Genomic DNA, 21228 nt, shown 5'->3' with positions numbered 1-21228 from the left:
GCCCAGCTCCTCACTCACCTTCCCCACCCCTGCAAGGCCCTCCCTGCCCTTCCCCTGTTCTGTGCATCCCTGTAAACCCCTCCCCCTTTTGCTGCAACTCCGCAGCGGGCCTCCCACCCCCTACGACCCTCTCCAACCCATCCCTCACCTCCCCTGTCCCTTCTGATAGCCCCCACCCTTTCCCTCCCCTCCCTCTCTGACTTGCGGCAACAGTTGCAGAAAAAAGAAAAGCAGAAAGAAAAAGAAAGAAAGAATAAAGATTGCCCAAGATTTTTTCAGAGATCCACCCATAGCCTTCCAAGAGTCATTCATTCCAAACCCATCAAAACCCCTACCGTAGGTTCCTTAACCTTTCCTAATTTCCATAATATTATTTTGGCTATCCTACTACCTAGTATACTATTCCATCTTGGGCTTTGACAAAACCCAAATTATTTCCTTTTCTCCAAAAAGCTTTCCCACATAATTTTCAATCAACCCTTTTCAACACATAATAGTCTTAAGATCATCCTTGGTTCCTCACGTCATCCCATTAATTTGCTGGAAGATTCTAGGCAAGTCCTTAATTCTAGAGAAATTATCCTAGAAACCCTAACCCTAAAATTGGATTCACATCAGTGCATCCTTTCCATGTTTTGAGGATCAACAAGATGCTTTCATGTGCTAGAGCGCATCAGAACCAAACTGGTATGATAGGTGGTTTTGATAAGCCACAAGGAACTTGTGCATAAGTAAACATTGGTTAGGTCCTGTTTGTTGTGACCCAAATTATTGTACCCGACTTCGAAAACAGACATATTTTGGTGGGTGACCCGAATAACTCATTTTTGGAGATCTATGATGGAAGTCGGGGGCTCAATCCGTTAACCCGATTGGAGTCTATATATAGGTACCTTGTGTTTGCCTACAAGGTCACTGAGAGATTCAGGATTAGGAATTTAGGTGAGAGTTCTTGCAACACCGTTCTTGGTGATTGGTTGTGAGATCTCCATTCTGTACTTCTTCTACATAATGAAAAGCTCTTCCTCTTCGCTAGTGGATGTAGCATACCGAATTGGTGTGGAAACCGCGTTAAATCTCTGTGTGTTTTCATTTTGTTTCTATTTCAGATTTTTATTTCTTGATGTTCATTTTAACAAGTCCTATTTGTCAGCTGCAAAGATAACAGCAGTAGTGCACAGGAGGCCCTCTATCGTGCCAAGTTCAATTTCCCTGGTAGGAGAAAGTTATTGTTAGCAGACATGGGGATTTACAAAGTATAAATGTACTGCTTATCTGAAGTGGAAGCCTGAGAACATAGACGTATCAGATGGTATCTATGCCAAGCTTCTTGATCGTCATGGGCCTTCAGCACGATGCACTCCTGGCATTTCAGAAGCTGTTTCAGATATTTTCCTTGCTTTTAAGTTTACTGGGACATTAAAATCAAAGCTTCATTCAGTTTATCTGTTTCCTCTCGGGAGTTAAGTATTTTAAGGGTGTAACACAAAGTTTGGATCACCATGCAGCGTATACAATGCCAGAGGGTTAGAAAGGAGATAGAAAGCAGTGGCAGTGGAGCCATTAACAAATCCGAAGAGGGAGAAAGCAAAGGGAGAGGAAGGAGGCAAGGATGACAGAAAGGAGAGAGAATATAGCCATGTTTAAGAATTGGAAATAATGATACATGTCCATCATCCAAGTTTGCAATACTGTTTGACAACCCCCCCCCCCCCCCAAAAAAAAAAAAAAAGTGTGCACTACTGCAATGTACTTAAGAGGATGGCACAAAAAAATAGCTGATAACCATTGGGATTAAGCACAAAGTACTACAATCAAGCTTTACTCAAATTGTAGATTTCAAATCCCACCATTAGTAACCATGAAATGCTACTGGACTGGGTTATAGTGAAATGGCAACTGCAAAGTGGGGACATTTGAATTATCAGAAGCACAGGATGTGTTCAGTAGATTGACAGATAAATCACGGGATGTCCATGTGAATTTACTCTTACTACTTTTATTAGGATAGCTAAGGCTATATCAGTAGTTCAGTAAAAATTACTTATGATATAATTAAACAAAGAATGATAGGTTCACACACAAAACTTACCCAATCTTTCCCTAATTTCTGCCCTCCCACCTCCATCTTTTTCTTTCTCTTCTTTTCATTTCCTATATCAATCAACTGGCAGTAAAGTTATTACAACATTGGAATTCGTCAATTAACTCACGTGTTTGGACACTAAAGCAATTGGATTTATCACCACAAAAGTTGTACATCAACAGAGCAGCAGATCAATTGGGGGATTGCAAAAACAAGCTATCTGGGGAAGGAAAACAAACAGGAGATTTTGCAGGCTCAATGGAATTGAGGGCTAAACATCCAAGATTTGTAACAAAGATGGCTCAAATTTCAGTTTTCTTGGGTTTCTGAGGTCAAGTGCTAGTGGGGGTGAGATGATGATGTCTCTAGAAGGAGATGGAATTTGGTGGAGGGTATTGGAAGGTCCAGAAATTAGGGTTTGAGGAAGAAGGTGTACTGCAAGAGAGAGGGAGGTAATTGAGGGATGCAGTGGGATAGGTTATGGGAATGGCGGAGATGATCACTAATTTGTTGTAGAAAGCTGGGGATTGAGGAACTTGGGAAGAAGAAAGACCCCCCCAAGCTGCCACAGGGTTTCTTCATCTTGGAAACCCCAAGCTACCTCAATTGCACCTCTACTTGGCTGTAACTCCTTTGCAATAAGTTAATTCATCAATAGGCTGTTTTGGTTACATGTGTTAGGATTTATTTATAGCCTTACCCCTACTAGGACTTGGCTTTTATAACACACCCAAAAAAATCTGTTTTAAAAAGAACTCCTAACTAGAAAAAGACTGCTAATTAACTTAAAATAGACCTACTCAAATAACAAAACATAAACATGGTTGGACTCCAAAAAAAATCTGAATTAAACTAGACCTAGTTGGACTCCATTAGGACAGCGCAAAATTACAGAAATACCCCTGCTGATGAACCATGTTGCCATGCTGCAGTGCCATGGGCTCTTCGGCAGCAATCCTAGGCTGCTGACAATACATCAAATGGGGGGAAAGCAGGGCATCGAGAAGTGCTGGACTTGCGGTTAACCTGCCGTGGATCTTGATCTTCAATGCAGGAAGTGGATTGATGGATGTGTAGGCTAAATCCACTGCCAGACTTTAACCACCAAGAACCTTCAAGACAACCTTGGATTAAGCACCAAGGATCCTAGGAAACTAGGACTTTAATCACAAAGCAACCAAATCCAATCATATGACAATTAGACCAGAGATCTCAGAGACAACAGAAAAGCTGATAAGCAAACCTCAGAAATGAAGTTAGTATATTCATCCATTGATTTTTTTTCCCCCAAGATAGAGGGGAGTGGGGTTGGAGTGGTTGCATATGTAATGGATTAAGCAGCCTTACAATGGAAATCTTCCATGATTTATCACATAAATCAAACCTCTATACCATGGAAATCTGTTAAAAGCCTAATTGGTTATTAAAATATATATTAATAAACAAAATGACTACCAAGATAGGATAGCACAAACCACTCTATCCTCTATTGCTACTACTGGGCAGCAACCTTTAGGGCCTTATATGAGCTTCTTCTGGAAGATTTAGGTCAGGATGTTCTAACCAACCACATGGAAGGAGTATAGGGCTGAAAAGTACAAGCCTTATATGGGAATAAATTCTAATACAGACAATATTCTCAAGAATTTTCATTTGAAATAAAATAAAATAAGGTCCAACCTGGGTATACGTTTGGACATGTTCTCTCCAAAGGGAACTATTCTTTAGAACATCTCTTAAAGTTGATATAACTTCAAAAGATGTTGCCTTTATAACATCATCATCCTTATTGTATGGTTTATCCTGCAATTTAGAGAACAGAAGTGAGAAGAATGAAAGTAAGAAAACCTTTCAAAAATTATTTTGCCACAGGAACACACATGCCTTGAGATGGTCAACTTTCACCGTTAGGGGATCCTCGTCAACCTGTACAGAGACAATTAAATATTACTCTAGAAGTTACTAAAAAAAGGAAATTTGATAAATTGTCACTATGAATATCATTGATCACAAGTGAACATAGTAGCACAGCACAGGGGACAAAATAATTTTAAGGAAAAAAAAACCATTGATATCAAAATTATAAAAAATTTAATCCCATAGCGATTTGCAAACCAATCCACTGAAGAAGCAATGGTGAAGATGGTACAGATTCTATTTCAGGAAAACTAATAAATAGAAGTTCTTCTGGAAATTGATCGCTTTGCAAAATTATCTGTAAGTACTGGAGATATCTTAACGCATAAAAGCAGGTTGAATAGCAGATTTCTAAGGAAATATAAGACTTGTTGAAGTCCAGCTTACCATCTCTGTTATCCGTAGCCGCCTGTGGCCAATAAGCACCACCTGATCCCCTTGGATGCTAGTAATCTGGTTTCGTAAATTAAAAATAAAAACAATGTTATTTGAGTATCCAAGGAAACAATAAAGATAAGGAAAGGTGCAAAATTATGACTACACAAGTTCCATAGAATTTGAAATCATTCAGAATGTTCGAGGCAAAATGACAGAAGGCAGAATGAGATACCTGGGCCAAAGTACCAACTTCATGAAGACGGTTGAACAACTCTTTCCCTTTAAGATCGTATATATTCTTCTCCGACTCTGAACCAGACACTAGACTGGGATCAGTCCCTGGCTCATCTTTCAGAAGAAATGCACCAGCATATGGTGCTTGTCTTTTACGGCTCTCCACTAAAGCTGCCAACAATTTAGGATCCTGCAGGAACAGGAAAAAAGTTAATAGTCTTCCTCCAGAGAAGATATAAATCAACAGTCACCATAAAATTCCACAACATTCTCTTCGAGAAGGTTTCTGCTCTCAATATGCCTTGAAAACTGAGATGGCTATGCACTACTATTAAGCTATTTCTCCCAACTCCGGTAGTGGCAAAGCAATACTGAGTAATTCACATATCATGATAAAGACGATTCCTGTTTTCCAGCTGGACAAAACTGAATTCAGAAAAAGTAGAACTTAAGGAGAAACAATCATGAAATGACTTCAGTTATAAGAATCGTTGAACCTGTAACAGATGATGTCATTGATATTCTCATTCGAGATCAGCTTCAACTGCCCTTGACCTCAGGGGAACAGCATTTGTATGACTAGACTACTAACTTTGACAAGTTGGCATTGAAGGTTACCTGCTAACTGCCACATGTTCCACCACACCAAAAGCCTTCTTGGGTATTGTTTTCGCCGACCAGGGTGGTAAACATGCTACTTCAAGTGTAGGTTTATGGCCAGACTGTGAACATGTAATGCTCAGCATAAAATAATGAGGAATCATTCCCACCCAAATATTCACAGGCAATCCCGTTTAAATAAAAGGGTCTGATGCAGATGATTGATCACTTCCCAGCATCTTTAGCTCTACCAAATTACTCACAAGCCCTTTGTCAAAGTGTCACCATTTGATAATATATCAATTGATTTTAAGAGGAAATCTTCCTCCATTTTCCTCGTCTCCTGCTTCCAATTAGAAATTGCAAATAATATCCAAGCCGGATTTCCGAACGAGTCCATCAAATACAGGCCTACCTGCCCATTTTCTCAGTGATATTCCCCAACAAGTCATTATGCAGGTCTAGTCTTGACACAATGTTTCATGTTAAGCCATCCACAAGCCTTTTCTCCATCAAGTCTTGGTTTGGTTCCTAATCTCATATTGACTCATTGGGATCCATTTCCAATTACGAAATCCTTCAATCACACCATTTTTATTTAAATCTAAACCCCAAACACTCCACTTCAAATAACCCCATAACCATTCCATGCACCCTAACCAAAGTGCCACAAGCCCTAATTTTTCGGCCCATTTGAGCTGGTTGTGTTACAGATCTGTTAAATTGGCCCTCACTCAGTTGACGCTACATCAAGCAATGACCAAGCAATATAGCCAGAATAGAAATTTCAATATATAAAATATGACCTCTTCCCAAGCACCATTGTACAAAAAATCTACTTGCACAATCATCAGAGATGGCACCAACATTGAACACATAAGTATTTTGAAGTTAAACTGAAAACATTAAAAATTAAAAATTAAAAAAAAACCATAGCTGCAAAGAAGACCTGTACTCTCTACAAAACATCGTAATGTAGCCTTGAAATTGAGTAAAATCCAAGAACTTACAAGCAAACTGAACAGCAGAAGGGGGAAATTTGAACCAAGCTGTGCACAGCTATTGTGGAGGCTTCGGCGATCCAATGAGTGTAGTACTTTAGGAGAACGCTTAATAATAGAGGGGAAATTCGAATCGAGCTGTGTAGGGTTGTTGCGTAGGCTTCAGCGATCCAATGAGAGTAGTAATCTAGGAGAACACTTGAAAAAAGAAGATCTAGGACTGTTCATAATTAGGTGAAGCTTGGAGGTTTCCTAAAAAGTAGCAGGTGGCTGAGGGTTTTAGGGAGGCTAGGTCAATGGGGCTATAGGATTTGGATGGGGATGAAACTTTAGTGCACTAGGAAGAATGAAATTAGGCAACTTGTAGTTGAAGGAGAGCTAATTCTTATATTAGGGAGATTTAAGGGTAATGGAGTTTTAATGGCTCTTAATGGTGAAGGAAAGCAGGTTAATACAGGGCTGCAGGGGCTGATGAGTCATGAGAGGATTGAAGGTTAGGTTAGGAGAGGGGATTATGATCTCAAAATCTGGGGGATTACTAAGGATGAATGCTCAGTTCTAGGGACAGAGAGAAGGTTCGAATGGAGATGTTTAGGTTTAGGGAAAATTAAAGAGAAAAAGAGCATTTATAGCGGAAAAAGGAGGGATGGGGTGATTTTTAGTACCTGATTTGATGAATGTTAGTTGATATAAATCAAAGGCCATATGTTCCCTGTAGGAAGTAGGAACAAACTCCAAAACCAGTCCAACAGGTTGAAGGATGCGACTGGTGTGAGAGGCAGCCTGGGCTGATGACAAGGCGAGCTTTTGTTCGTTCAATGGAGCATCATCACATAAGGAAATTTTGCTTCCATTTAGAAGCAACGATGAAGAACAACCAAAATACTGTTCATGTAAACAGTCACAGCCAATATTTGTGTTGTTTGGGGTTGCATTCTAGAAGTTTCTGGGGACCCACCAGTGGAGAAAAATTCTATCCAAAGCTGTTACTAGTCAAGTTTTCTATCTATATTTTTAGAAATTATGTCTCATTTCATTGGAATAGAATTTTAGGTAGTTTATAATTTCAGTTAGCTACTATTTCAGAAGTCACTATTTTGGTTCTTACAGGAGGTTTTTATTTAATTGTTTAGCTTTAAGTTAGTAGTTTCTATTTTCTAAGACTTCCTACTTCTTAGAATTTTTTTTTTTTTTTTTTTTTTTTTGGGATGAATAAAGAAATGTTTTACCACAGGGAAGACAAGGGGAGAGGAAAAAATATAAATGTGAGCCAAATGAAAAGAAAATAGGGCTCAACAAGCAACTCCACACCTTAAAATAAAGCTGAAAATACAATACTAGCAAAAATGGACAAAAAACCAGGCTAGTAAGCCAAGTTAGCTCGCAGATACGGGTGCATGAAATTGTTCATGAATTGTGGGCTTATCATGTCGAGAACTCTGGGGGAAATAAGACAATGGCAACTGCGCTGCAAGCAGCAGGAATATCGCAAGAGGCAAACGGGGCTTCGCAAGCATTGCTCAGAACTTCACGTGAACCAGAGCCAGGGATCAGCCAGCTATCGTCATCGACCTGGCTTCACTCTATCAGGCAAAGACGTGGAAGAGAGAGAGAAGCAAAGAAGGCAAGGACGAGGAAGAGAAGCGAAAGAGGAGACGAGAGAAGAGATGGCATGGCAGTGATGATGGGCTGGTCGCCGTCATTGATTTGACTAAACTCCAACAGACAAAGAGGTGGAAGAGAATGAGAGGTAGAGGGGAGGGAGGAGAGAGAGATGATAGAAGCAACAGCCAGGGCCAACCACCATCATCAATCTGGCTCCATCCTTCAAGATAAAGAGCTAAAGTAAGGAGAAGCAGAGGAGAGGGAAGAGAAGGAGACACAGGCAGCCGGAAGAGGGAGAGAGAAGACTGGAACCATTCCATAGAAGAGAAAGAGAAGAAGAGGGGAGGGGAGAGAGAGACAGACAGACAGAGAAGCAAAAGGACAAGGAGAAAACTTGGTACCAATCCGCAAAAGAGAAATAGAAGCAGGGAGGCGAGAGAGACAGACAGAGAAGCAAAAGGACAAGGAGAAAAACCAGTACCAATCCGCAAAAGAGAAATACAAGAGGGGAGGGGAGAGAAGAAGAAAGGGACAAAAGCACAGGGAAGAGGAGAGAAGGTTGGTACCTATTTGCAGAAGAGAGAGAAGTAAAGGGGAGGGGAGGGGAGGGGAGGGAAAGGGAGAATAGGGCAGCAGGAAGAGGAGAAGAGATAGAGAAGCAGAGGGAATAGGAGCGGAAATCAGCCCACCCACGCAGGAACGGTGACAGAGAAGAAAGGATCTAGGTTTTGGAGCAGACCTCCCCTCCCCCAACTCCTCCTTATAAAGTTCTAGCAAACTACAGGTAGGCTTTTTATAGAAAAGGAGATTTGGAGAAATTGAATTTATGGCTTAAGCGTCAGTAATGGAGTAAAATCCATGTTCAATAACTGAGATAGCAATGGGTGAGACAGCAGGAGTGGGGATGGCCCATTCACCTATTGTCCCTTTCTTCTATATATCCTTCTTATTCATTTATATTCCTCTCTGATATGTAAACAGAACCACCATTCTCCAATCCCCCCCCCCTCCCCCGGAAAATAAATCCAAAAAGGAAAAGTTCAGCTAATTAATTCTGTCTTCTCTTCATTATTTAATTGACACAAGTTACAGTCGATCTCCCACTGGTTTCTCCAATCCAAGGCTAACTAGCGCATTATCTGATACCTCATATTGCACATGCTTAGAGAGTAATCCATGTTCAACAGCTGAGATAGCTGTGAATAGGGCTGAGATAACCCATCCCCCTATGCCCTTTCTTTTGCTAATGTCTCTTATCACCTTTCCTTTGGATTTGACCCTCCTTGTGAATACAGCACTTGCTTAGGGAGTAATCCATGTTCAACAGCTGAGATAGCTGTGAATAGGGCTGAGACAACCCATCCCCCTATGCCCTTTCTTATTCTAATATCTCTTATCCCCTTCCCTTTGCATTTGATCCTACTTGTGCTCTGTTATTGAAGCTGGTGCAACCATGAAAAAGACCATCAGAAGCTGCTGTTGTTTTCATTCCTCAGTAGAACCGCAGCACCATTTAACTGACACTGATGCTGAGCCTGCAAGTTGATTTCTACTGCTGTTTGCACCTACATTGATCCCAGATTCCCAGTTCCAGCCCTTAATATTGGCCAGGTTGCTCAAGAATACCCATTCTTAATTTGGTGTTAGTTTCTATTCTCAAAATTTGGCTGCAGGTTCATACTGGAGTTATTTGGAGTTTGAAATCATACTTGGGACTGTCACCATGGCAGTGAGGACTGATTCCACAGTGAAAAGAGGAGTTAGGTTTGACCTAAGCATCTATAGTCTTCTCCTAGGATTAGACACCACTAGGCAGCAAGCAGTCAAGCACAATCACCGAAATGGTATTACACGCAGAGCTCAAAATGGCAATGCAAAAGCAGAATTTACTTTAACTAAATAATTGTAATCTGTTATTAGAAGGTGTTTAAATAGGCAGCAAGCCCAAATCGATCAGAATGAATAGGCGTTTTAAATGTACTCCAACTACTCTAACCACTTAGCAAAATAGGAAATAGAGTTCCAATTTGTAGGACTTCTCTAGCTTTGCAAAATAAATAGAAACTATAGTTGCCACACCTTATTAACAAAAAAACTAAAGGAATCTACCTAAACAGTACCCCTTAAATGGTTGCCACACCAAATTGAAAAGTAAATGCAAAAAAGCTAAAAAATAAGGAGCTACCAAATTAGGGTTAATTTTTTCCTAATAACTAAAGTAATAATGTAATTTAATATAAAGTGTAAATAAGTAGAATAAAATCTTAGGGTTTTTTTGGATTTTTAAATAAATAAAAATGACACGTCATCACTTAACTAATCGAGTTTAACAGTAAGGGGGCAACAGTAATAGAAGCTAAGGTTGGATTAGTAATTTCAAAAAGCATAGGGGATAAGGTAGTAATTAAGTTATAGTGCGGGGGGCAACAGTAATTACCCCAACAACAACAAAAATCCAAAAACCAAGAAAATTTACAATGCCACCAAACCTACATCCACCAAAAAGGTTGCAGCATGATGCAGGTGCATTTGACATTAATCCCACACAGAGGCTTAGGCACAAGCCTGGCAGATTCATAAAGTGCTGGTGGCAATCTGATGAGCTGAAATTGCACCTTTGATGGTTCTATTTTAGGTTAGGCCTCTAACTTTTGAGGTTTCATTGTAATGGGCCTTGTAAATCCATAAAATGCAGAAAAAGTTAACACACGGCATTGGCAGTCATGTATTTGAGTTAGATTAGAGTCAAATTTTGAGATTATTTACTTCATATAACCTCTAAAAGATAATTGGCAAGGCATAACCTAAGCACTTTGGTCGACTTGGGCACCTGGGTCACCTAGTTGGTGTCCTTTAAACTTTAACCTTCTATAACATCTTTGTTCTTCTAGGAGCCATGACAATGTTCAGAAGTCAAAACATGACTATACATAATCAGGGATAATTTAAGCGAATAATAACCTGTAATTTCTTTTTTTAGGAGTTTTAGTGATGTATCTAGGTTGGGCTGGCCGAATCCATCCCAGGGGTAGAATGGTCAATTACTACACCTGGATCAAGCTATATTGAAGACTGAAGTCCAGTAGTTTAGTCTATTTTGAAGAGAGTCATAGAGTTGTAAAGCATTGTTTCCTTTTAAGAAGTCCCATTTTTAGGATCACTTAAATTAGGAAACTTTTATTTCCTTTTGGGTCCAGTTTGTTTGTTAGCTAATTAGTATTCGGTAACTTAAGTGTGATTTCAGATCCAAGGGCTGAGATTGTGCAGTAATTAGATACCTTTGTCAAAGCCCAATTTAAGTTGTGGTGGGGCCTTAGCAGTCAGGGTAACCCAGTAGGAGTCTAAGTCTTTTGTTCAGGTTATAAATAGACTTTCTAGTGTAAGTTTTTTTTAGATTGGACTGAATGAAAAAGAGTTTTGAGAAACAGACTAGTAAAGTCGTGGGGATCTTGGGAGGAGAACCTGTGGCTGGTCTAGTGTGTTGTTTCTTCAACTTCAAGGCTTGCATTCACTGTTCACAAGCATTTAACTGAAGTTCCTGCAGTTCATCTTCAACCAAGTACTAAGCGCCCCCCCCCCAGCCCTTTCACTCCCCTTCTGCCCGCAGCCATCGCAGCTACTCCCTCTTAGTTTCAGACCTTGAAACCTCTCCCTTCCCTATTGCAAAGCACCCCCACCTCTTCCCCTCACTTTTTCTTAAGCCCTAAGTTACTCCCTAGAGTCTGCAAGTCCCCCTTTTCCTTCCCTTGTTTCTGTGCAAGCAACAGCAATAGTCTATTAAACCCTTATTCCCCAGCCCCTTAAGACTCCAAAATCCTTTTTCTAGAATCACATCTGGCCTAGGATCACATTCCCCAAGCCCTCAATCCATTCCGGCCCCGAAACCCTAGTCTGAAATTTTTCTGCAACTCATCTTCTTCATAGAAAAGTTGCAGAAAATTTGATTTTCCAAATTTTTCTAAAGCTTATCTACTTCTGTCCCAACTTCCCAGATCTGCCTTAACCCTTAAGAAACCCTTTTAGCATCCCTAAACTACCAAATCAGCAACCCTACACCAACTACCACCCCTAGCTAAAACCCTAAACCTTCCAGTCGGCTGCTGCAACTTGTATACAAGGTCCTGAAAGTGAACCCTAATTCTGGGATTACATCATTTAGTCCGGTTAAACATCAAATATGGACTGGCATCCTGAACCTGATTCTTCTTTTCTCTTCCATTCTATTCTCTACTCTTCTTGCTCCCAGTGAGATCAATGTCCTCCCTTTTCTCAGTCACTTCCATCAATCTGATTTACTCTCAGGAAAAGCATTTGTTTCTTTCCTCTAAGATCTGATCCCAGAATTGATTGTTGGGCCTGATTGCATGATGGTATTTAAGATCTTAAAACTGGATTTTCAGCTTGCAGTACTGCAATGTCATTGTCAATTTGTCATATGTTAACTGATAATGAGCCAAAGTAAGCTTACCAAAAACAAAAGAAGATTCTATGTCTCACTTTTTACTTAAGTTCACTTTCAAAATTAAGCGTGGTATTTTCTTTAAATTCAACATAAGTTATAAATTAAGTTCTGAGACAAGTTTGAGCTCTTGAAAGTTTTTGCTCATCTGTACTTTGCTAGCTTCAGTGGAACTTTGTGTGTTAGTAAGAAAACCCATCTGGATGCGGTCTTCTTTGAAGTTTGAACCTAACAGCACAGCTAAGTCCACCATTACAATTCAGCTTCTCTGATTGGGGTGCCTTTCTTGTCCTTGCAAAACAAAGGAAGGCTCTCAACTCATGATGAAGGCAAGGTATTTTTCCTGCTCACCTAAAACCACGGTATTCACCTGCTCACAAACTCCTTACCAATGATATCATCAAGGATGGTTCTAGGAGAGAATCAATGCCTTAAGTCCCAGGACAATTTCGGTCAGGAGTTTAACTTTTGCAATTCCTTTAAGTTTTCTATATCCCTCTCTAACTTTTGCTGCCAATTTTACCTTCATAAAGTCGATAACACATAATCCCAATCCCCAAAAAAGAACAGTTAACAAATGAAATGAGTTTCATCTAAAACACTTTGGAAGTCCTTTAAACATGAGAACACATCACATGAAAAGGGTGAAGGAACAACTTATCTGTCACTGCAGACGATTATCCAATTGATAGATACCACTAACGACAGTTTAACGTAGAGAACCATACTTAACAAGACAATATACCACACTAATGAACAAAAACGGCTCTCACCCAAACCCTACATCTGCAACCTACTCACTGTCAGATAAAACTCTCAAAACTTCCAGTTAGTTTAGCTACAGAGAAACAAAAATTTATACAACATTGAATTTTTAATGTATTCCCATTTACTTTTTGACCAAACATATCATTGAATATAGAAGCTAGCACCAAGATATTATGGCTTCAACTTCTCCAGTGGCAAATAAGATCTTCAGAACTGCAAATTATAAGAATTCATAGTTGCCGCAGTACGCAGACTCCCCTCCCTTGTTTCATTATCATAGTTCCACCCATTGACATCCCCCCATGTCAAAGATGTCACTTATAAAATGCTGAACATCAAAAAGATAAACAAGATTACTCCACAATTTTCCATCTGCTCCCCAACACTAGTAACACCCACTACAACTTTCCAGGCTTCCTAAGCTCATCCTTCACCAGGAAACAAGGACGGAGCTGGAATCTATGACTAGTGTATACGATTAAAGGAAAAACCTTGGCAATTCTCAAGTTAAATTGATTAAGTGGCATAACGAAAATAAAGAACTTTCTTTTAAAAGCAACCAACTATATTGAAGGACATAAGATGCAACAAGTGGCATACCTTAACATAGATCGGCATATAAAAACCTGGAAACAGTGGTCGATGTGGCAATGGCAATGCTAAAACCTGCCAGGAGAAAGCATAAGATATTCTTTACAAGGCAAATTGCTAGAGGGGGGGGGGGGAAGAAAGAAGCAGCTACAAGCATAAAGAAACTAATGAACAAATAATAATTGCATAAAAGAAAATACTTGATAAACACTTAAGTAATTAATTTTAGCAGATGATCCATGGAAAATTTGTAATTGTATACAGACTTGATTAATCTAGGGTTGATCTTTCTATCTGTCAAAGTGTGATATGAAAGAATGTCAATTGTCTGCGTGACTTACATACTGATTTGGTTAATCTAGAGTTAATCTTCTACCAGTAAAGTGTTTTAAGTCTAAGTGTGATATGAAAGAATGTTACTTGTTTCTGTGATTTATATAAATGGATCCTCAAACACAGTTATCAGAGGATACATGAAAAAACAGCCCTGCTCATTCAAAAATTAAAAAAATCATCTCCAGTTATCTTCAAAGGTAATTCCTCCAACATGCCAGGGAAAACTAACTAAATTAACTCCTTAGATTCATCTCTAAACTAGTCAGCCGATGGCAAAAAGATTAATGTGGAACTAGAGGTGCATATAGTAGAGAAAGAAACCTCTTAATTTCTGCACAAACTTCAGAAAAACGAATATATCCACATAACTCCACTAAAAAATTGTCACAGGATCATGTAAAATTATCAAAGCCCAATGCTCCATAGTCTAGTCAAGAAAGCATGTGTATCCTAAACATAAAGGCAATATATTGGTTGACAATGCATGCAAATCGGGAGTAACATCTTCAGTTTGACAATGCAATAATAATGTACGTCCAAAAACATTATCTAAATTTATGCCACCTTCAAGTGGGAGAAATTTAGATTTTTTTTTTTAAATAAAAATAATTAAAAAAATAAGAACAACTAAATTTTTTGACTGTTCTACTCAAAATACTAGAACTTGATTCCATGATTAACCTACGCAGCAATTTAAAGCCAACACCTTAAAGATGGGGAAGAAGACCAAAGAAAAAAAAATCATAACTTTATCGTATACCCGAACAAGAATAATAAAGAGAAATATATCCAAAAAGAAAACCAAAGAAGCGGGACAGCTACCGTAAGGTAATCCTCTGGTCTAGGATTAGTTGGGACGATAGCCGATGAAGTTTTTGAATCGACCTCTTCTGCATTCGCTGCTGAAGCTTCGACTTCTGCGGGCTTCCCCTCAGTCTCAACCACCGGGTTGGAGCCATCACTAGAGTCAGAACAAAAGAATACCCTTTTACATAAATTAGGATATCTTGAATTCGAGCTTCTGAGAGAACCTAAAACCCTAAGCAATGGAGATTTTGGTTCTCCATGAGAGAAATTGGCAGGGAGCTTCGCAGACAAATTCTGCAATCGACCCTGTAAACATGAAGCTGATAAAGCCTTCAACATAGATGCCAACCGATTGACGAAATCCTAAGAAAAATATCTTTTCGATATCAATGCCGCTTATTCTTATAATGTTTGTCAGTTCATCTCTAGCAGAAGAACCGCAGGGGCAAGAAAGAAGAATACCATGCGAAGTGAAGTTCTCCCCAAATTCTAAAGCCCTCTTAAAATCCTTGATTGTGTGCAACACAAGAAAGAGATTGCGGCTTTTGCTTCTCTTTAAATTACGAATATGCCCTAGCTTGATGCACCTTTCCGCGACAAGCTGTGCGCGTCAATCGATTGGCCTGGTTCGGTTTCGGTCGCAAAAAACAAGAGTTGTACGGTTGTACCGGTCTCAAGTTCTCCCAAATGCCAATTGTGGGTCCTAGTTAGGGGTGTAAACGGACCGGATTCAGATCGAATAGTGGTATATCCATATCCGCATCCTATTATTTTCAGACCGATTCGGATAATATCCTAATGGTTTTCGGACGGATTCTGTCGGATTCGGATGATAATCAGATAGTTATTTTCTTAAGTCGATTCTTCTAAACAAACATAAATATAGATTGAATACAAGTTTTTGACTACTTGTTTTCATCTTTACCTTTTTATTTGTGAAGGCTAGGTTTGAAATTTAAGAATTTAACAACTTTGGTAGATATTTTAGTAGAAAATATAAAAAAATAGTCACATATCCTAGGTAAAATTTATAAAAACAAGAATAATAAATCTAAATAAGTAACTTAATCGAATAATTTTATCGGACGGATAATATTCGGTAAGAAAAGGGTATACCATATCCGCATCCTATTGAAAATCGGACGGATTCGGATATCCCTAAACGGATGCGGATGCGAATTCGAAAGCAGATTTCGGTTATCCATTTACACCCCTAGTCCTAGCTATATATAATCCACATCGTTAGCCATGATTTGTTTGCTGTATTTGAACTGGGATAGAATAAAATAAATATTTTCATAAAATCCCAAAGTAACACTTGTTTGTTTTAATGGGATGAAAAAGTTCTTGGATTTTTGTTTTTAAAATAAAATAAATAAAACAATGATATTGTTATAAAATAAAGAAGATATTAAATACAAAGAAGAAAGACAAGATGAATTCAATCAGAACTACTCAATTCAGTTGAGTGCATTACATATTTATAGTAGAAGGAATATCTACTCTCATATGGAAATATCAGAGTCTACAAAGAAATACAATATATGATTCTTACACACAATAAGATATTCTTGATATGGAAAGATAGATTGTCACCCAAGATAGAAGGTGCATATAATGGAAATATTGTCTGCCAACATTGTGTGTTGAGATCACTGTAATCTTTAATTAAGATGGGAATGTGAATCACCAAGATTGTATGCTGAGGTGGTTGAGATCTTCAATTGGAAGTATTGTCTATTGGGGGGTGATACATATCCACAATCAATATTATTTATAACAAATATAATATAATATATTATTTAGATAAGTTTCAAAATATTAAAACTCTATCTCGTTAGTTTTGTTTTAGGACTCTTGTTTAATTCTTACTCTATAGGACTCTTCTGGATGTATAGATTCCAATGGGTTTTGACAATTTGGCATGTATGTGAGGTAATTTAATTTACCATATGTGTTTAGTCCCACATCTGATAGAGCTAATGATTATATCGTTTATATATACATTTATAGCTCTTAAGTTGGTTGTATACTGGTAGAGAGTTAAGTGTGGATCACGCGCATGCATCAAGCTGGACCGAACCGGGTGTGGTTGTGGTTGTGGTTCATAGACCCTAATCTAAACAGGCCATGGGGCACTATAATATTATATAAATAATATTAAATGTCTATGATGGGAATTGGGGTTTTGGATCAAGAAAACCCGGTTTTGAGTCTTGTTGTAGGAAGGTGATTGATCATTTAGTCACAACTTGCAGATATGACTTTATAGATGTAACTCTCTGAACAAAAATCTCACTCTGATTTTGGTGAAAAAACAGAAATTTTATGTTCTACAGTTAGAAAAATTTCGTTTTTGTTTTCTTCATTCCTGTGCTGTATACTATCTTCATATCTCCTCTGCAAGTAGACTCTGTTGGAGTGCAAGCCTTCAGATCTAAGGAGTTGTTGTATTTTAGAGGTGAGAACGTCAAAGTCAAACTCAGTTTGCACTAAAGGGAGCGTTCAAATACCTTAAGGAAAAGTATTGTACGTACGCTTCAACTCACCCTATTCGAGCTCATGTTGGTTCTGTTTCCGTTTCTTCTACTTCATTCGGGTAAGTGGTTATGACATAAGATATATTATTCTATATTCTGTTTCTCTTTGTCTGATATTGGTCTGTCTATATTGTGCCTCTGGTCTTCTGGTTCTAACAAAAGTGAGCAGTTTATCTATTGATGTAGCATATTATTTTTTTCATTCCAACTCTTTGTGAAAATGTGTGGAATATAATAAAAATAGGATCTAACATGGTGGGTCAATTGAGTGGTTAAAAGTCCAAACTATTTTATTTTTTTTTTCTATTTTTCCACCCAACTTCATATGGGTATATATATATATATATATATATATATATATATATATATACCATTTCAGTTATGCAAACAAATAAATGGTGCCTTATCATAAAGAACCAACAAAAGCATCTTGGATGATTAAAAAACATAATCATTAGATTCAGGACTCAAGAATCGGCTCAGATTGGCTTAATCAAAGAAACTTAACAGATTCAATTACTCAATATCAGTGGGAATCGAGATTAACCCAGGTAATCATGAACGACTTCTTTTTTGTTTTTTTTCTTCATGTTTTGGGGTATTTCAAACGAGGTTAAGTCAACTCAAAGAAAGACTACAAGGGAATGATAGTTATTTTCACGGGTGTCAATGGCTCAGTTAGGGGTGGTTTCAATTTAGCCTTAACGGTTTCTGGTTGAAAACACCAATCTCAAGCACAAGCATTTGTAAAATAATGGTTTCAATTTGGTTTCGGTTTGGTGTAATTTGGGTTCAGATCGACTAATATTTTGCTTTTTGGTCGGGGCGATTTTGAGATCATTACCAACCCGTTATCAAAATGTAATAGTCCATTTCGAATCAAAAGTCATATGGGTCTCGGATCTTACCTTTGAGCATAAAGTCCAAATAAAGACCTTTTTAGGAGAATAAAAATTAACTTTAATAAAAGTGGATAATACACCAACGGGGGTTGGTCCAAGTGGTAAGCAACTTGATCCGGTTAAGCAAGGTTCCGGTATCGAAACATTATGGATGCAAAAAGTCCCCGCTGGGAGACTCACCCACCACAGCCAGGTGTGCGACTCAGGTCGAACATCGAATTAGTTAGGGCAAAGCCTTGGAAACCGGGGTTGGCAACTGATATGGAGAGTTTATGATCAGACCGGGTTCATACCTGGTCCGACCCTCGACCCCGGTCGAGACGGTGAAAACCTAATCGCTCCCGAGCGAACCGGATCCAGAGGATGGCTTGCTGAAGAAGATAGATTATTCGGCTGCAAGCGTGCCCTAATCTTACTTATGGATTAGGGTAATCACCCTGATGACAGCAGACTCAAACTGACGGCTGCGGATAATCATCATCAAAGGGATAACTATCGCATAACCTAACGGTTATCTCAGGAGTCTTCTACTAGCCCAAACTAGTAGAAGTCTATCGCTCAACGGATCTTATTGATGAGATCCAACGACTACCCGAAGAAGGTTAGAGTGCATCCAACGAAGGAGATTCAAAGGTACACTCTATATAAACCTCACTACTATACAAGGTGAGGGACGGATCAATCGATCGAGGAGAATACTATCTGAGACTCAGGTTCAGATACATACTGATAGACCTAAACTATCAGCGTCCTGCTATCTAGATCACCTTTCCCGTTTCTTCATTCATTAGCTCGTGCTTCTAGCGAGCCGTTTGTGATTAAGTTCATCAACCGACTTAGCCTTCGGAGGTGGACTCCCGACCCCAGCGGTCGGGCCACATCTGACGCTTTCGTTTTGCAGGACATCACGTGGAGATCCAAGGGCTGAGCAGATTTTGGACGCATCAGCAACAAAAAAAAAAAAGTGGGTAATACAACCTTAGTCCATCCTACATATAAGTTGTGCTAGCATATCTCACTCAGTTAAAGCTTGGGTTACTTGTGCAAAGAGTGAATCTACATTAGTTTATTAGCAAATATGACAATAGAAATAAAAGCTTTTATTTATTTCTTTTTTATAAGTTTATAACGGGTTGAAAATTTAGTACGATTAAGTTTCAGTCTAAGTCCATTTAGTTTGAGCTAATGAACCACAAAAGGGTTGGGCCCAACCAATCCAAAATCATTCAGTTTTTTACCCCTCAACCGCCCATTAAGCTTCAGTTTTGGTTGGTTCGGATTATAACGGGTTGGTTTGGTTCAATTTACTTGTTTAGTCTACAAATTGCCACCCCCAGGTCCCCAGTTATCTTTTTGCCTCAAAAGGATCTCCTCTAAGCCTTAAAGGGAAATCCTAAAAGTATTGCAAATGGTTCTCTGTGGTCTTTAACCTGTTTGCTATCCAGTCAATCACAGTCATGTTCAATTCTCTTTACAGATGTGTGAACCTAATGATTCTACCCAAAAACAAACATGAACCTGATGCCACCATTCATTTCCACCAAATCTGAGATTGCCATTATCAGTCTCACCACTTTGCCTTGCACTTCTATGCTTGGCTTCAGTAGGTAAATGGCCTATTGGAATTGATATTCCACATACACAGGTACAACCCTCTTTTCTACTGCAGTGCAGATAACTTCGAATATGGCTTGAAGTTTAGCTTCCAATATGCCACTCTTCTAGACTCGTTGAACAAATCCTCCCATGAAACCTCCCTTTAAGTTGCGGTGTATCCCCCTATCTGGTTGAATTCTCCACAACACATAATAGCGTCAATATTGCATTTGAACCACCCTGCTTCTAGAGGACTCCATTCACCTGTCATGAGCCGATTGCCAGCCAAATTTGTTACCAGTTCTCTGCATGTCTACAAGCCTCTTCCACATGTTTGCAGTATTCTACAATGATCTCCACCCCATTACCTGGTCTGCGAAAATTCTCTTCATGTGATTCCTTTGTTTCTTTCACCCCCACATCAAATAGACTGTGCAAGCAGATTTGGAAGCCCAATCCTTATGCCACGGAGCTGCATCACCGCAAATGTTTGAATATATCCACTCTTCCTGACCACTTGCGAAGAAGAGAGCATGCTTTTTGTTGAAGGAAACATTCACATCCAAATGCCTTTTGTGAAAGAGCAGCACGAAACACATGCAAAGTATTTTCAGATTCATTCAAATAATAGTTGCAGAGAGCATGAATTAAGTAACGAATGCAATTAACCACCACACACCGAAGGTTGAGAATAGCCTTAAACGAAGAGGAGCAATTCGAAGGTGAGGGAAGAGACCAAATTGAATGTTTTTTTAACCATCTTTTCTTGATGAACTCAACCCAATAAGACTTTCTATTTGCTGCCAAACTCCACATAAGCCTCATGAGAGATGCTTGATTCCATGCATATAAGTTATAGAGGCCCAACCCACCCTCCTCTTTAGAAGTACATACCACACGCCAAGCCACCTTGTAGGAACCTCTATTTGCAGCACTGAACCAAAAGAATTTTTTAATTATCTTCTCAAGGTGATTGATAATTCAGCAAGGCAATCTGAACACGCTAAGCCAATATCCCATAATTCCACTAATCACAGAATTAATGAGAGTTAACTGGCCAACAAAGGAGAGAGACTTAGCATTCCAAGTTGATAACTTACTTTTTACCCTCACAACCAAACCAGCAAAATCAGAGGTAGACGGTTTCTTAGAAGTTAGCGGCACTCCAAGATATCTCACTGAGAAGGTTCCAACAGTAAAGCCTAAAGAACTGAAGAAAGAATCCTTCACTTCATTTGAAGAATTGGCAAAAAATAATGGGCTTCAGAGCCAATAGTGGAGGAATTCAGAGAGCACCCACATCTGCAGACCTAGAAGAACATGAAAAAGAAAGAAAAAAACCAGGAAAATTTCAATTGTATGTTAAATTTCAGATGTTACATATGACAGTAGGAAAATGCAATAAAGA

The 21228-nt window shown here is 38.9% G+C and overlaps 1 protein-coding gene across 1 annotated transcript in view; it reads right to left on the bottom strand.

Moving 5' to 3' along the window:
- The window catches only part of LOC149011161 (lon protease homolog 1, mitochondrial-like), a 39508-nt gene extending 24197 nt beyond the window's left edge, over positions 1–15311 (bottom strand). The window contains exons 1-6 of the mRNA XM_089164401.1: positions 14798–15311; positions 13649–13714; positions 4614–4805; positions 4391–4456; positions 3971–4012; positions 3767–3889 (exon numbers count right to left, since the gene is read on the bottom strand). Of these exons, the coding sequence (XP_089020527.1) occupies positions 3767–3889; positions 3971–4012; positions 4391–4456; positions 4614–4805; positions 13649–13714; positions 14798–15121 (813 nt within the window). The 5' untranslated portion in view covers positions 15122–15311. The remainder of the gene's footprint in view (positions 1–3766; positions 3890–3970; positions 4013–4390; positions 4457–4613; positions 4806–13648; positions 13715–14797) is intronic.
- Between the last annotated feature and the right edge of the window lie 5917 nt (positions 15312–21228).

The sequence above is a fragment of the Hakea prostrata genome, chromosome 7 (assembly GCF_041222555.1).
Source record: "Hakea prostrata isolate BN-2017 chromosome 7, UWA_Hpros_2, whole genome shotgun sequence".
NCBI classification, from domain to species: Eukaryota; Viridiplantae; Streptophyta; class Magnoliopsida; order Proteales; family Proteaceae; genus Hakea; species Hakea prostrata.
Note: the sequence above shows the minus strand (reverse complement) of the source record. Positions and strands in the feature narration are given on the sequence as shown.